This window comes from Nymphalis io, chromosome 19, assembly GCF_905147045.1.
Source record: "Nymphalis io chromosome 19, ilAglIoxx1.1, whole genome shotgun sequence".
NCBI classification, from domain to species: Eukaryota; Metazoa; Arthropoda; class Insecta; order Lepidoptera; family Nymphalidae; genus Nymphalis; species Nymphalis io.
The window spans coordinates 2,025,159-2,039,553 of NC_065906.1; the positions used below are offsets into that span (position 1 = coordinate 2,025,159).

The following is a 14,395-nucleotide window of genomic DNA, read 5'->3' on the forward strand; positions in this document are numbered from 1 at the left end:
CTAAAGCAACTTAATATATAATAAAACCTTATTATAGATACTTATATAACGTTTTATTAAAATAATATTATTCCCAGCGGTTTTTTCCGCTTCAAAATTACTTACTTAGTTATATCAGAACAATGCTGTGGTTTCCTATAATTGAGGGAGTAAGTATTGCTATTTTACGCTAAAATATCTGATGAATAGTAGTAGCTTTTACTGGTGGTAGAGCTTTGTGCAAGCTCGTCTGGGTAGGTACCACCCACTCATCAGATATTCTACCGCAAAACAGCAGTACTTGTTATTGTTGTGTTCCGGTTTGAAGGGTGAGTGAGCCAGTGTAATTACATACACAAGGGACATAGCATATTAGTTCCCAAGGTTGGTGGTGCATTGTTGATGTAAGCGATGGTTAATATTTCTTACAATGCCAATGTCTATGGGCGTTGGTGACCACTTACCATCAGGTGGCCTATATGCTCGTCCGCCTTCCTATTCTATAAAAAAGAGTATAAATAAATATACTCATCAGAAACTTTTATAGATATCTAAGCGTGTTACCTAGTGGTGACCAGATGGGCTTGCACAAAGCCCTTTCCCAAAATTTCGACGTAGAAAACGATTGCAAAAGGTCAGAAAGTTGTTATAACAAATATACTTTGCCTATAATCATTATAATATTTCAAAGACATACGCATCAAAATTGCGTCTCAACGAACGGAACATCAAAATAAAAAAAAAAATTCAAAGACAATAACGACTTGAAAGGTTGAAATTATTGGAATATTATTTTACTTTAAACTTAAAACGTATTTAATTATATTTATGTAAAGCAAGTAAGATATTTTTTTTTTATGGAACCATGTCACTATTTGTTATTTTAATTTTAATATCGATGGTACGACTCAATTTTTATCAGGTTAATGTAACAAGGTTCTATAATTGAGTATGCTATTAAATGTACATGGTTGCAAAAAGCACAATGAACTATTAAGGCGTTCAAAAACAAAGCCGAAGCGCCTATCTGACGTCGAGTACACGAAATTAAAGTTTCTAGAACAAATATTTTTCTTTTTTTACTATAATTTCGTATATACTTGGACATTTTATTACTAAAAAGCATCACTAATGGTTCTAAAAAGTTTTTTTTTAAGTTAAACAAATTAACCTTATTATGATAGTAACCTTTTTATATAATATGATTAATGTGATAAAAATGTCGTTTTTTAATACTTATATTAAAATACGACATTTTGATCAAGAGTCTCCATTCCTACTACATAAGTTTAAGGGTCGAACCAAGTTTCATGTTGCTAGGCAACCAATGCGCTTTTGCCTATGGCGCTAACCCTCTGTCTTATCGAACAATGTGAGTGCGAGGATTATACCTCAACTTGCTCACACACGTGTGCAGCATAATATTTCCTGTGCTGTTGGATGGTCTTTGAGATTGGCCTTCATTGAACAATTTTGTACTTGAATATTTATTTATTATTCCAACATCTTAGAATATAAATAAATAAAAATGTCCTGTTCTATCTAGTTATTTTATATCCGTCGTGAGCCGTAATGGTCGATGTAGACGCCTGGCGACTATAGTCGTTAGCTTTCATTCACATAATGACTTTATTATAAAATACTATACGATTTATGGTTTAATGTGAACCAATGACGCCTTTTGGCGTCTATACTATAGTTCGGTCTATCTTGGGAATAATTAAAAAAAAGAGTTTTTTCTTTTAAAGCTTAATCCAGTTCGGACTAATGTCTTAACAATGGATTCTATTTGTATTTTAATGTCATCAGTGTTTGTATAAAAGTATGGGATGGTATTTCCATACTGTATAATTTGAATTAAAAAAATGTGATAGTCCCGTTGATTTTATGGCTAGCTGATGCAGCTGCAGAACGTAAAGACCTTGGCTGAAAGGTAATAAAGAGTGCATCTATTGTGCACACACATTTGTGCACTATAATATGTCCTGCGAAATTTGCTACTCTCCTATTTTTTTTATAAATCCATCTCATGCTCAGTGGTGAAAAAACACATCGTTAACAAACTTGCATATGTCGAATAAAATTCTATCAAATACCCATCAACCCGTCTTCCAGCTTGGTGGAATAAACTTCAAATCTTCTCCGGAGCAAGGAGCTATCCAGAAGTGATCCAATTACTTGAATCGTCATCAAAACCAGGTACACCAAAATAATTTGGTGGTAGAATGAATGGTGAATGAATAGTACCAGCCCCGATATCTAAAGCGTTATAATATAATGACGTAATATAATATTAGATTAAAGAGTTAAAAGCCAGTTAGAATGTCAGTTTTCAAGAGATTGTATTCGAGGTAATTTCCTTGAGGAAAAGCAGCACTTGTGTAAGTAACACATGCATATGTGGGAAGCTTAAGCTCGTGAAGAGTTGCGAAATTATAGACGCGGCAAAAAAATATTTTCATAACATATTTGGTATATTTCCAATTTAATGTGTTTGTTTATATATTTGTGAGTTTATTTCAACTCGTATATTTTTATTATTTGTCTTCGAATTCGAAGGAATCTGATCAAACATGTATTTTAATAATTTTTCGTCGAGGAAGACAAAGATTATGTTTTGTTCGTGTTTTGATTTTCTCCTAAATCTGCCCCAAGTCTATCAGCATCCAAAACATCGAGCGGATCCGATCATGCCTACGATCATCACCATATAAGCTGTTTTTTGATATTTAATTTTTTTGTGATATTGTAAATATGATTGATTTTATACGATATTGTAAATAAATTGCGGCTTTTGAACCAAAACTATATGCCTTGGACGGGTCACGCAACACTAATTTTGTTTTTGATTAAAATCAGCTTATTTATAGCTCATCGAGTTGATACATAGAACGTTTCATCTCGTAAAATATAATATTTTAATTTAAGCTGATAGATAACACACTTAATATCTACATTAATAAGTTTCATCTAGTTTTCGCTACTACTAAATCTTAGTAAAAAAAGAACATTTCTTTGTATGTTTGTCGTTTATGGGTTCCTAAGCCAGTCAATCGATTGTGATGAAATATTGGTGAGCTATTTCGCACATAATTGTTTTTGTCCTAGAAAAAAATCCAATACAACCTCCTATATAAACCCATGTTATACCCGTGCGAAGCTTGGATGCGTAGCTAGTCCTAAAACGCATAAGAAACTTCTTATTTAATGTATTTAGCAGCGTTATAATCCAAACATTAAAAACTAATTTAATAACAATTAAAATTCTTCACTCATCGTCCTAACAACTGCTCCATATTGCTTACTCGAATAACGGATATTATATTGTTGAACTTTAGAGGCGCCGACACAACGAGCAACACGACTTAACATTCATAGAATTATAGTCTCTATAATTATGGTAAATAAGAGTTTATATTCCGTATATTATTATGTCAATTTCATGTATAACGCGGTAACAGAGTTATGAACAAGACGTTCCATTGAGATAGCTTGAGCGAACTTGTTTTAAATTTGCTACACTATTATCGAGTTGATAATATAAATTGCTAATATTAGCGCTTTCGTCTTATGACTTTGGTACGGGTTTTATTTTAATTTAAAAAATTATCGGCAATTTTATAAGAATGTTTTGTATAACATTTTACGAGAATATTAGAATATTACTTTTGATTAACTTGATAAAAATGTATGAAGTATGAGTATGTTTTAATTTTACATTAAGAGTTTTTCAATCTACGCATATTCGTTTCTGACTGGAGATGATGACGTCACATAAAGGGGGAGAGAGAGCGGTGAAACATATTCTGTCACATACATATCCAGTGGGTATTATACACCAACTCACATTATAGCAGCGTGGTGGTATAAGTTCCAAATCTTTTTCTCAAGTGGATATAATTATTATTAATTGTATTTTACTTGGCGGTGCTTTGTGCCCTTATTATTTTTTTTTTTTTATATTTGCCGGGAGAGCAAATGACTCTACTCCACCTGATGGTAAGTGGTAGTAGAGTCCAAACGCGACGACGGCCAGTATAGACGGGAAAAACGTTCTGCACTAGCCGCCTTCGCCTTGCCGGCCCGCAAGATGCCTCTTCACGCCTCGTTTGAAGGAACCCGGGTTGTAAGAGGAGGGGAACACGTGAGCTGGTAAGGAATTCCATTTTTTGGAAGTGCGACAAAGAAAGGAGTTGCCAAATTTCTTTGTTCGCGATGGAATTGATGTCACAGTTAGTTAGGTACCACTCAGTCATCACAATTTTTACAAGAGCAGTACTTAGTATTGTTTTGTTCTGGTTTGAAGGGTTAGATAGCCAGTGTACTACAGGCACAAAGGACATACAATCTTATATCCCAAGGTTGGTAGCGCATTGCCGATGTAAGGAATAATTAAGTAAATAACCATCACTGCCCATGTCGCCCTTCGCTCCTTCGACCTATTTTATAAAAAGAAAAAAATTAAGTAACAATATACGAGCTTAGACTCGAGTTAATTTTTAATTCCTTACAACGCGGTATATTAGAAGACACGTAACATCCCTCAAAATAACATTTTGGAGTTTTAATTTTATTTTCCCAGGGTTCTTAGTAATGGCTTAAGGAAATATAACAATAATATTTAAATTAAAAGGTAACTTCAATGATACGTTCGTGCATTTTGTTAGTCCAAGGAATTTCATGAATATTTTAACATAATTATAATTATTTTTGTGCAAGGTATTGCTCTACATAGTGTCTTTGATACTATTTACTTTGTATTTAGTATGTTAACAAAATACAAGTTTAAAATTTATTATTAGCTACAAAGGCGTGTTTTTTAGGTTAAACTTTTATTTACTAGAAAAAAAAATGTATCAAATTATTGTTTTGTCATCGGTCCTTGAGAAGTTTAAAGTTGCTGAAAATCACGTTCAAAGGTTCCGTTACATAGATACTGGTGGTAGAGCTTTGTGCCAGCTCGTCTGGATAGGTACCACCCACTCGTTAGATATTCTACCGCAAAACCGCAGAACTTGGTATTGTTGTGTTCCGGTTTGAAGGGTGAGTGAGCCAGTGTTATTACAGGCACAAGGGACATAATATCTTAGTTCCCAAGATTGGTGGCGCATTGGTGATGTAAGCGATGGTTAACATTTATTACAATGCCAATGTCTATGGGCGTTGGTGACCACTTACCATCAGGTGGCCCAAATGCTCGTCCGCCTTCCTATTCTATAAAAAAAGAAGATACATACCAAGCTAATAAAAGCGTGTTAAAAATGCTCAAATTTGTTTGAATAGAAACAATAATATTCTAAACTAAAGCTTAAAAGATAATATTCATAATCCCTAATTCAAAAAGTTGATCATGTAATAAATATTTTCGAAACCATTCGGTTAAAAACGTTAGATAAGATAATATTTACCACCATTGTCCGAAAAATTTGACCAAACATTTCATAATAATAATACAAATATAAACAGGTTAATCCGAGTGTAAAAGTGATAATATTAGGTTTTTTACCCGTTCGTCATATAATAAAGCACATCTAATTATAATGGAAGATAAAAACAATCTCATCAAAAACATAAATGTGAAATGAGAGCTAGCCAATATTATGATATATATAATGTCTTGGTTGTTGACTTCAACGACAAAAGAATCGAGATCTAAATGGGTGCCAAGTCCAATGGTCAGTCCTGAAATTTATTTATAACAACGTAAAATATTTTATAACAACTTAAAATATCATTTCTTCTTATAACTTATGATAATATATTGAAGCCTAAGGTCTGACTTGGCCAGTTCTAATTTACGAATTATTATTACCTACTAAAACAGTCATAGGGCTCCTATGAACAATGGCTAGTTTCTACCAGCAAGCCAAATTTTCGGAAGAATAAAATAAGAACTTACGGTTTTAGAACTTGCGAAGGCTATAATATAATAAACAAACATATTAGTTTTAGTACTTAGAAGTACTTATAACTAAGAGTATAGTCGACTTTCGTATTTATTAGATACAGAGGCCCGGAGAGGTTACCGCTGGTTTCTTTGGATGGTGTGCCGATCGAAAGAGTAGAGCAGTTTAGGTACTTGGGGCATATTCTTACTTTGGATCTACGCGACAACCTCAACATAGAGCGTGAACGAAGGGCTTTGGCTGTTCGGTGTAATATGATTGCACGTCGGTTCGGGCGACGTAGTTCTGAGGCAAAGCTGTCGCTGTTTCGAGCATATTTTCAGTGTTTTTACACGTGTCAGCTGTGATGCAACGGCACAAAAAGTGCATGTAGTAGCATCAGAGTGCAGTATAACAACGCGTATCGCATTCTGATGAAATTGCCTAGGTACTGCAGTACGTCAGTCATGTTTGCCGACGTCAGAGTCCCTGACTATTTTGCAATTGTTAGCTAGCGGATTGCGGCACTTTGGTACCGCACTAGGAATTATGGGAATGAGATTTTAAGGATATGCTCTGAGTGCCCTGAAAACCCCATTGTTAAGTACTGTCGTGCCGTGCATCGCGACAGTAATCAGAAATAGTTTAATTGTGTAGACTAACCTAGTTTTAAGGATAAAGTGTTACTAACAATAATATAGTAAAAAATTTGTAAATTTTTGTTATATCTCATTTGTATGGACTTGTGTTGTTTAAAAATAAATGATTATTATTGTTGTTATTATTATTACACTATTAACTGGGATTTAGTATTAATTATTATTTCAATATCGTAAATAGTGAAATAGTGAAATAGCACACCAATAGTGTAAATCATTACTTATAAATAATTATTAACAACTTAATAAATACAAAAGTAGACTATACTCTTAGTTATAAGTACTAAAACTAATATGTTTGGATTAAGAAAAAAAATTAAGGATGGTGTTCCACTCATAATATATTCACATGAAGAAGACCTTAAACTCCACATAAAGACCGGCTGTCATCAGTTTTGATTGCTGATTTTTACATTACAGGTACTATAAGTAAGTGTTATATAGAATCAATTAATTGAAAAAATGTAATAAAATGATATATGTCATCTAAACCTGGGTTAGAGTTTTGATCTATAGGTCAGTCAGTGATAAAAGTGACGATTTTTGGACGTTAATATCTAAATAACCGTTTGAGGTGTGTTTATGAAATTTAGAACACATATGTATCTCGCAAGTTTCAATATATAAACCAAATTTGGCATGTTTATGTGAATTCGTTTTTGAGTTATGAAGTGGACAAAAGTGGTTCCAAATGGTTTGTGTATTATTACACACGGTGCTGCTCAGCAGTTCTGTTAGCTTGAACTTGGCTTCACACGCTACCGCATGTCTAGATGGTAGATTAAACATTAATTAATAGAAAAATATACTTAAAATTTTTAAAGTGCTAGAGAAATCCATAAAAATATAAAAAAAAACTAAAATTATACAGGAAAATTAAAAATAGCTTAACGTCGGTAATAGCGTATCATCAGTGTCGTATAGGCTACCCTTTAAGTAAAAGAAAATAATCAATTTACATATGACGTATTAGTACAATATTATTTAAATACACAAACACAAGTTTTAAAATATATGTAGTATTATTTCAATAAAAATAACAGTGACATTAATTCTATTGAATATAATTACACTGTGGACGAGCAGGTAACATAACCCAACATAACCAAGCGACGTTGTTTGTTCGATAAAGTCGCTCATATTTATGAAGATTATACGCGTAATCGTAGGCGGAGTGTACTCGTATTCCGATTATTGTATTTTTAAATTAGTATTAAAGCAATTTTCTTTAGGATTATTCGGATAATAATATATATTTATTAATATATGGTGAAATACCATTGCTAGTTTTGTAATAAATAAGCCGGTACAGTTAATGAGAAAATATTCAACAAATATGCTAATAGTGATTCTATAAAATGTGATACAAAGATAAGAATACAAAAATACGCAAATCAAGGATAAGTACTATTGAAAAGAAAATGTCTAATAAAACGTACAACGATCTGCTCTGTAATACATCGGAACTAATAGTTGAAGCGACCCAAGCTGATGAAGCGGTTTTCGAAGCGGGTAGTGCTGAAAGATCAACATTCCAGCCGCTGTTATCAGAGTTACGTGTTAGGTACACAGTATTGCTATCAAGACTTGATGCAGTATACGATCAACTATTGCAGCCACAAAAGCGCTTAATTGTAAAGCGGCTGCTTGAAGCTTGCTTAGGAAGACTTTTGGAGATAAAACACGAACTGGTAGAGCTTCACTTGTCTGACTTTACATATGACGATGATGAGGTAAGTTTATATTTTGATCAATAAATAATATGATATGCCTTCCTATTCCATTCATCAATTTGCGTTGTTACTTTGGATGTTCAGCAGTTGTGCCGATATTGTGCAATGGTTTCTTGTGTTAACGTAAAGTGGGTGAACAGTCGCTATTTTTTACACTGAAAATTAAACGTAATAATGTAATTTATTTTAATATTATAATATTGGCAATAACAATTGCTTATAATAAGGGATAATTAAAATTTCTAACAGCGCCAATATCTATCGGCGGTGGTGACCACTTATCAGATGGCCTATTTGCCCATCCGCCTACGTATTTTATAAAAAAAAAAAATGTTATCATTATAAATTCTCCTTATGTCTATATCATAGCAGGCTTGCGTGGATAATTAAGTTTGTTAATAAAAAAAATGGATAATTGGAAATGTGTGTATGTATTTGAATCTCTTTTGAGACGTAAAAGTTTCATAACGATGAATCCGTGATCGTAAGAGATTAATTAATAAAATATTTTAAAAACTAATTTTGTACATGAAGACTCGTTTACTTTTAGTTGAACCCATAACCATTAGTAAAGATCTACATATTTATTTAATCAGGCCACACATAAGGCTATGAAAGGTCACATAAATAAAACGATAATATAAAAAAAAACATTTTAGGCGTTACACAAATTAGCAGTTACACCCCAAGAAGCGGAACCCTGTATACCACAATATTTTGTAAGAGAAAGAGAAGAAGAAGTTGAAAGGCGTCACAACTTCATCATTGACACGTTGAGAAAACTCGGTTATGAACCCCCTAAACCCAAACCCTTGGTGCTCACTGAACAGCAGGCTGTGATTATTATACAAAGTCATGAAAGAGCAAGACAGGGTCGCTTAAGGTTTGATTTTAAATAATTGTATGTTTATGAATTTATAACGAGTTTGATATTTAGCTTTTACTTCGGCGTATATATCTTAAAATATCAATTAAAAAAAACATAATACTTGAATTGATAAATAGTAAGAATTCATATGAAATAAATTATTGGATGTAGAATTGTTTAGATAACTTTTATTCATTGTAAACATAATTAAAATGCACTATCGAATTATAATTTATTCTAGAGGTCAATTTATGAAGGAAATTCGTCTCTTGAAAGAAAAAGGCCGCGATCAAAAAGGCGAAATGTCATCGTCAGCTGCCACTGCTATACAAAAAGTTTGGAGAGGGTTTATTGCTAGAAGAGATACTCGAAGGAGAAAACAGCAAGAACAACTTTTGATTGGTATGGCACTACCAGCGTACTCTGAGTCCAAAGCTGTTGCCAGGTCTGAGGAGGTTAGTCGAATAAAACACAAATACAATAATCATATCAATCATACTTAAGTAAATAAAAAGGCTTTTTGTGTGTGTCTAAAATGCGCCATAAAATTAAATCCATTTACTAAAGGTAAAGCAGATTCGACGTAATCTTCAAAAAGAACGGGACAGTAAATATCAAGATGCTTTAATTAAAATTGAAGAACAGCTTCGAGCTCAACACGGAGTGAAGATTAATGAGCGTATCGGTGATGAACTACGACGATGGATATCAGAGTACTATGAAAGAACTGGTAAATTACCAGAATTTCCATCGGAAGAAGGTGGAGGTAGCAGAGCTATGTTCAGTCGTCAAGGTATAGTATCGTCCTGTTTTTTTTATTAAAACTAAATAATTGTATTATAAGAGACTAAAACGTAGTGATTTTGTATTATTTATTCAGGAACTGGAATTGACAGTGATCTAAGTAAATCGTCACCAGTATCTTCAAAAGATTCAAAAAAGAGTAAAGAAAGCAAAGACAAAAAGAATAATAAAACAGAAGAGAGCAAGAATAAAGACGAAGCAGATGATTTGAAGAACTTTAAATGTACACCGTCAGCTTTTCTTGAAGACATGGTTAATGCAAATGAAGAGTTAGTATTCAACCTATTTTCTATTGCTTTTATTAGTGATATTCAAAATAAAATAAAGGTAACTTTATAATATGTGTCAGGTATGAAGACATATGGAAATTTAGAGATGATGACGTCATAAAGCACGAAGAATATGACAAGGATATGATAGAAAGAGATAAAATGTTAAAAATTGAGCAAGAAATACGTAATATAGTTGACGAAATGATGAGAAGCGAGCTCGAACTCCTACAAGCAGCTTTTGATAGAGATAGAGCTCACAAGGGTAAAAAGACTAAAAAACCGCAAAAAAAAGTAATTTTACATTTGAAATGATTTAATTACGTTCCTCTATTTAATAATATTATATATAAAATAATAACACGTTATGAATATATTTTCGGTTTTTAGGTGCGAAGGGGAGGTAAAAAAAGTAAAAAGAAGAAGGAAAAAGATTTAACACCAGATAGAACTACTGAATCATTATTTGAAGAATTAGTAAGTAACGGTATCATTCGTCCCTACCCTTTTGTCAGAATAGATGACTTCATTGGAGAGAAAAGCTATGCAGCATCTGAATGGCGAGACCAAGGTCGAGAACCTTCCCCGTGTTTGGGAGATATACGCCAACTCGTGAAAGAATATTGCATTCTTCCGTTAGGATCTGAAGCTGTTAGAGCAAATTCTCCGCTTGTTCGATCAGTACTAATTACAGGTCAATTGTTTTTTTTCTATTATATTTTGTTACAACTAGAAAATCATATTAATAACTGTAAAACTTAGTTCAATATTTACAGTTATTAATATGATTTTCTAGTTGTAACAAAATATTAAGCATTACATTTGTTCATTGATTGATATAAATCTTTCACAATAACGGACATCCCAACTACCGAGTTTAACATCCGAGTTAATGACGAAATGTTAGTGGCGAACGTGAATATATGACTCTGTCGTGAAATTTACTAATGTATTTTATTTTTATTAATTGGTTTTAAAAAGAGTATTAAGAAAAAAGAGTACTCAGAAACCTTATTTAAAATTATTGTTCTGAATTTCAGGACCTTCAGGAAGTGGTAAGAAAATGTTAGTTCATGCGATATGCAGTGAAGTAGGCGCTATGCTTTTTGACTTAACTCCTGCAAACATAGTAGGAAAATATCCAGGAAAGTCAGGACTCATCATGCTTATACATCTTGTTATGAAAGTATCAAGACTTCTCCAACCATCTGTTGTTTGGATGGATGACGCTGAAAAACCTTTTGTGAAGAAGAGCCCGAAGACCGATAAGACAGATCCAAAAAGACTAAAAAAGGACTTAGTTAAGATAATAAAAGGTAATTATAGAAGTATTTTAATTAATAATAATAATAATATCTTGGGACATTATTCACACACGGCCATCTGATCCCAAACTAAGCAGAGCTTGTACTATGGAAACCAGAAAACCTATATACTACATATACTACTTTTCTTTTGTAAATACATACTTATATAGATAATTACACCCAGACTCGGGACATACAGACATAGTCATGCACACAAATTTCTGTCCTGGGTTGGAATCGAATCCACAAATTTCGGCGTGAAAGGCGAGTAACTACCAACCACGCCAACTGGCTCGTCAAAAAATAAAATTAACCAGGAATGGCATCTGCACTTGGCTTTCGTGCACCAAAATTCAAATCAATAACTTGCTTACCCTTGAGGGTAGACGAAAAAATTATATAGATAACGTCGTTTCTTAAAATTTTCAGGAATTTGTCCAGAAGACCGTGTATTATTTATAGGCACGTGTAGAACTCCTTGGGAAGCTGAACAAAAACTTTTATTTCAATGCTATTCAAAAGTAATACAAATACCGAGAGCAGATTATGGTAGTATTTCTTTAATGTGGCAGACGCAGCTTCATAAGGCTGGTGCTTTATCACCGAAGCTGGAACTGTCTTGTTTGTCACGAGTTTGTGATTCGTATACCATCGGTAATTGAGTTATAACACATTTCTTTTATCATTTATCGTTAGATTTTTTACTTGATAGTATGGCCACTCATCACATATATACCCCAAATAGTAATACCTAATTATGCTGTGTTTAATGGATGAGTGAGTCATTGTATCTTGCAGGCACAAAGGATATAACATCTTAGTTTTTAAGTTTGGTGGCGCATAGTTAAACACCAAACATAACGATAATTCATTTCTCTTACAAGTTTTAGGCGGAGGAGACCATTTACAGAATATCCTTTTGCCAGTCTGGCTACCGATTTTTTAAATTATTGATATCTAATTTTTGTACATAAGGTTCGTTATTTTTAGGTACTTTACTATCTGCTCTTAATTCTGTTCTTACAACTAAGAGGCGGTTGCAGTTACGTGTACGTGCTCTTACCGCCCAAGAGGTGGCTATTCAACTCAGTTCACTGGAACCTGTCTACGCTGAACATGTAAGATTTCCAGAAACTTGAAAGCAATAATAGCCTATTTTAAATTTTATCAAATCCCAAAAGCTTTGATTTCCTATAACCCAATATGCCGTGACACTTTTCGATTCGGGTTTTACACGCAATTTTGTAACGTAATGATACAAAATTAAGTAAAATAAATTTGTCGACCACAATTCAACTGGATTCAAATTATTATACGTTAAATCATATCTAATATACCTTTTAACCTTTATATATAATTTATTTTACATTAACAAAATAAATTACGGACATAATCGGAAAACGCTTTAATCAAATGATTTAACAATTGATCAATCAGTTTCATGTGACTTTGTAATAACTTAGTGGGGTGAAAGCAGAGTAACATGTACATCTGTTTGTCACAGGATATAGCAGCTGAGTCATGGTGGCTAAAAACTCCAATGGAAAGAAGGCGTCTAAGAGTTTTGCAAAGGTTGTTGGAATTAGAACAAGAAAACGAAGAAAGAGCTGCTGCCGGAAAGTAATAACGAAAACAAAGAAGTTAATAACCAATGAAACACTAATATTTTTGAAAAATATATTTTATATACTAATTTAGAAGCTATAGAATAATCAGTTATAAAAATATAACACGCTTTTGTCAATTAAATTTTCGAGAGTCGAGAGTTTTATTAAGTCATTAAGAGTTCAATAATTTCACCACCAAATTAATATATCATCCAAATTACTTTAAACTTGTACTTAATTACGGACATACGTTGTACGTAAGACGTAATTTAAATACAGACTTAGTTACATAATATAACTAAAGCTCAGGGCTATTCTGAAAGAATAAACTCGAAATGCGACGCAGTAAAAGGTCGTGGAATATTAGAAAGTGATACATTGACCATAATAATCATAACATTTCAAGAATAAATGCATCAAAATAGTATATCACCATAAGTCGGTTGTCAACATTTCCCGGACGAGTAATGAATTGACTCAACTACAGTGAACAAATGTGTGCAAAAAGTATTTAAGAAGATAAAAAAGTTTTACTTAATTTTGACAATTATTTTATTTATTTACGTAAATGTAATTTTTAAAACAGTTATGGGGTTATACATTTCGTGTAAGTTGTGTATTTCGTGTTGAGTATAAAAAAATAAAAAAATGTCCTTCCCTAAGAATTTTCCATGCAAGCGTAACAAATAAATAAAAGTTACTTTTTCATATTAATATTAGTATATATTATAAAATATTTAGTTATACGTAAATAAATTAATAGTTATGTAAACATAAAATAACACAGGAATTTCTAGGCTTAGTCTAATTTAATTTAAGTTATCGTGCCCAGTATCCACTAAATAGTGAATTTATTAAAGTTATTCGTGAGAATAGTCTTTGTTATAACATGTCATTTAAAACTAAACCTTGTTTCTGAACATGCCATACATGAAACTTTAGTATGAAAGTTTCCACAAAGGCTAAAGTTGGAACTGACCGATGTGCTTTTATTATTGTTATATTCAATTTCATTTACGTTAACAATTAACTTTTATCCGACTTATGTTTTATATGAAAAGGTGATGAATAAATCTTAATTGTATGTGACTTTGGTATACATTATAGAGAGACGAGGTGGCCCCAAGTAAGCCAGGCAAGCTCCGCTGAGCTTCAAGTGCTTAATTTATGTTTAACGGAACACGTATAAGGGTAAGCGATCACCACTCCTCATAGACATTAGTGCTGAAAGAAATATCAAACATTACTTACATTGCCAATGCGCCACCAACTTTGAGAACTACG

The 14,395-nt window shown here is 32.7% G+C and overlaps 1 protein-coding gene across 1 annotated transcript; it reads left to right on the forward strand.

The window, feature by feature from the left end:
- The first annotated feature begins 7,906 nt into the window (after nt 1-7,906).
- LOC126776149 (dynein regulatory complex protein 11) lies at nt 7,907-13,128 on the forward strand. The gene is made up of 11 exons (XM_050498450.1): nt 7,907-8,256; nt 8,916-9,139; nt 9,366-9,579; nt 9,692-9,917; nt 10,005-10,197; nt 10,278-10,491; nt 10,588-10,891; nt 11,238-11,513; nt 11,934-12,158; nt 12,495-12,622; nt 13,009-13,128. Exons 1-11 carry the CDS (start codon nt 7,945-7,947, stop codon nt 13,126-13,128), a joined length of 2,436 nt encoding a protein of 811 aa, XP_050354407.1. The 5' UTR covers nt 7,907-7,944.
- Nucleotides 13,129-14,395: the final 1,267 nt, after the last annotated feature.